The sequence below is a fragment of the Lissotriton helveticus genome, chromosome 1_1, assembly GCF_964261635.1.
Source record: "Lissotriton helveticus chromosome 1_1, aLisHel1.1, whole genome shotgun sequence".
Lineage (NCBI taxonomy): Eukaryota > Metazoa > Chordata > Amphibia > Caudata > Salamandridae > Lissotriton > Lissotriton helveticus.
Window position 1 is genome coordinate 228,787,123 of NC_136057.1, and position 1,914 is coordinate 228,789,036.

Here is a 1,914-nt window from a genome sequence, read left to right on the forward strand (position 1 = left end):
TGTGCTGCACTTCCGAAGAGTTTTTCCATTCCCACTACAGTCCAAGCTATAGTAGGGAAAGTATTGTATTTTGGAGGAGTTAGGTTTTACCATTCTCGCTCCAATTTAAGCAATAAATGGGAAGATGTTACTAGTCTTACTCCAATCTAAGGAACAGAAGCAAAAGTGTTCATTATTGGAGAGCTAAGATTTACTATTGACACTCCAATTTATAAAACAGTAAAGATGATGTTCGACTTTGGAAAAGTTAAATTTAATATTCTCACTCATAATCATTTTGTGAAAAACATTGAAATACCGAAAAACATAACATTTTAGAGCATATTTAAAAAAATAATCATTGTAATAAAAATACAAAACAAATAATAATACTGGCAATACTGAACTAAGTCATGCCTGCAGAACTGCACCCCATAATTCCAGGGTTATACTGTGACAAATTCCAAGATAAAGTAATTATTAGTTTGAATATCTGCTCATTTTAAATTAATTCACAGAAAATTACATTGTTTCTCTTGTCTAGATCGAAATTATCCATAGCTATGAACATGGTAAACAGAAGCACTGTAAACGAGTTCATCCTGTTAGGATTCTCTGATGATCCAGATCTTCAAGCATTTGTCTTCATGTTGTTCCTGTGCATTTATATCTTCACTTTGCTGGGAAATGTCTGCATCCTCGTCATTGTTTGGTGCAGCCCTAATCTACAGACACCCATGTACCTCTTCCTCACTCAGCTTTCCTTTTTGGACATTTCTTTTTCTTCTGTTTTCTCGCCCAAGATATTAGCTGATATTCTTAGTAAGAATAAAACAATTTCTTTTCATGGCTGTATTACTCAGGTTTTCTTCTTTGGTGCTTGTGCCAGCACAGAGTTCTTCCTCTTGGCAGTAATGGCTTTTGACCGTTATGAGGCAATATGTAACCCATTGCTATACACAGTCATCATGAGAAAACCCCTATGTATGCACATGGTTGCTGGCTCATATATAGGGGGCTTTTTGCACTCACTGATTCATGTAGGCTGCTTATTTCGGCTATCGTTTTGTGGGCCTAATGTAATGAACCACTTTGCTTGTGATTACCCCATGCTCTTAAAGCTATCCTGCACAGACATCTTAATAAATGAATTAGTACGCTTTGTATTACCTGCTTTTGTAATTGCAAGCTCGCTCCTTGTTATCATTGTCTCGTACTTCCACATTGTTGCTACAATCCTCAGGATCCGCACCACCGAAGGACGGCAGCGGGCTGCTTCCACCTGCATCTCACACTTCATCTGTGTCTTTCTCTTCTGTGGCAGCTCTTTCTTCATGGAGATACTCCCCAACTCAAGCTCATCAGAACAGCAGTACAAAGTGATAGCTGTGATCCCCAGTGTGGGGATTCCTGCTCTGAATCCCCTGATTTACAGCCTAAGAAACAATGAGGTGAAGGAAGCTCTAAGAAAGATATTGTCCCAGCTAACTTGCAGATGTATACTATTGTAGAACTTAAAAATATTATATAACTTGTAGACCTTAAAAATACTATAGAACATAAAACTCACCTTGGGAGCAATTAACTTCACATTAGAATATTCCTTTGACATTTGATGGATTATCTTCAAAATTATCTTTCTTATTTGTTAATTCAGTAAGCATTTGCAGCTCATTATTCAGGAAATGATTTGATGCAGCAAATTGCAAATACAGTTTTTGACAATTTTGTAAGACATATGACCATGTGGGCGATTATTTCAACAGCACCGTTTTCTGCCAAATGGTAGGTTTTGAGTAGGTTAAACTGCCGAAAAAGAATTTAAATATCCTTGTTTCATGAACAAGATATTCCAGTGGAAATAAAACGTTTTGATAAATGCACTTACCTCCTATTAATGTACATGTTCGGATTTGTGGTTTACATTAGTTTTCA

At 36.6% G+C, this 1,914-nt stretch overlaps 1 protein-coding gene across 1 annotated transcript; it reads left to right on the plus strand.

Moving 5' to 3' along the window:
- Positions 1 to 542: 542 nt before the first annotated feature.
- LOC144761052 (olfactory receptor 5AP2-like) lies at positions 543 to 1,490 on the plus strand. The gene has a single exon (XM_078646567.1). It carries the CDS (start codon positions 543 to 545, stop codon positions 1,488 to 1,490), a length of 948 nt encoding a protein of 315 aa, XP_078502693.1.
- The last annotated feature ends 424 nt before the right edge of the window (positions 1,491 to 1,914 follow it).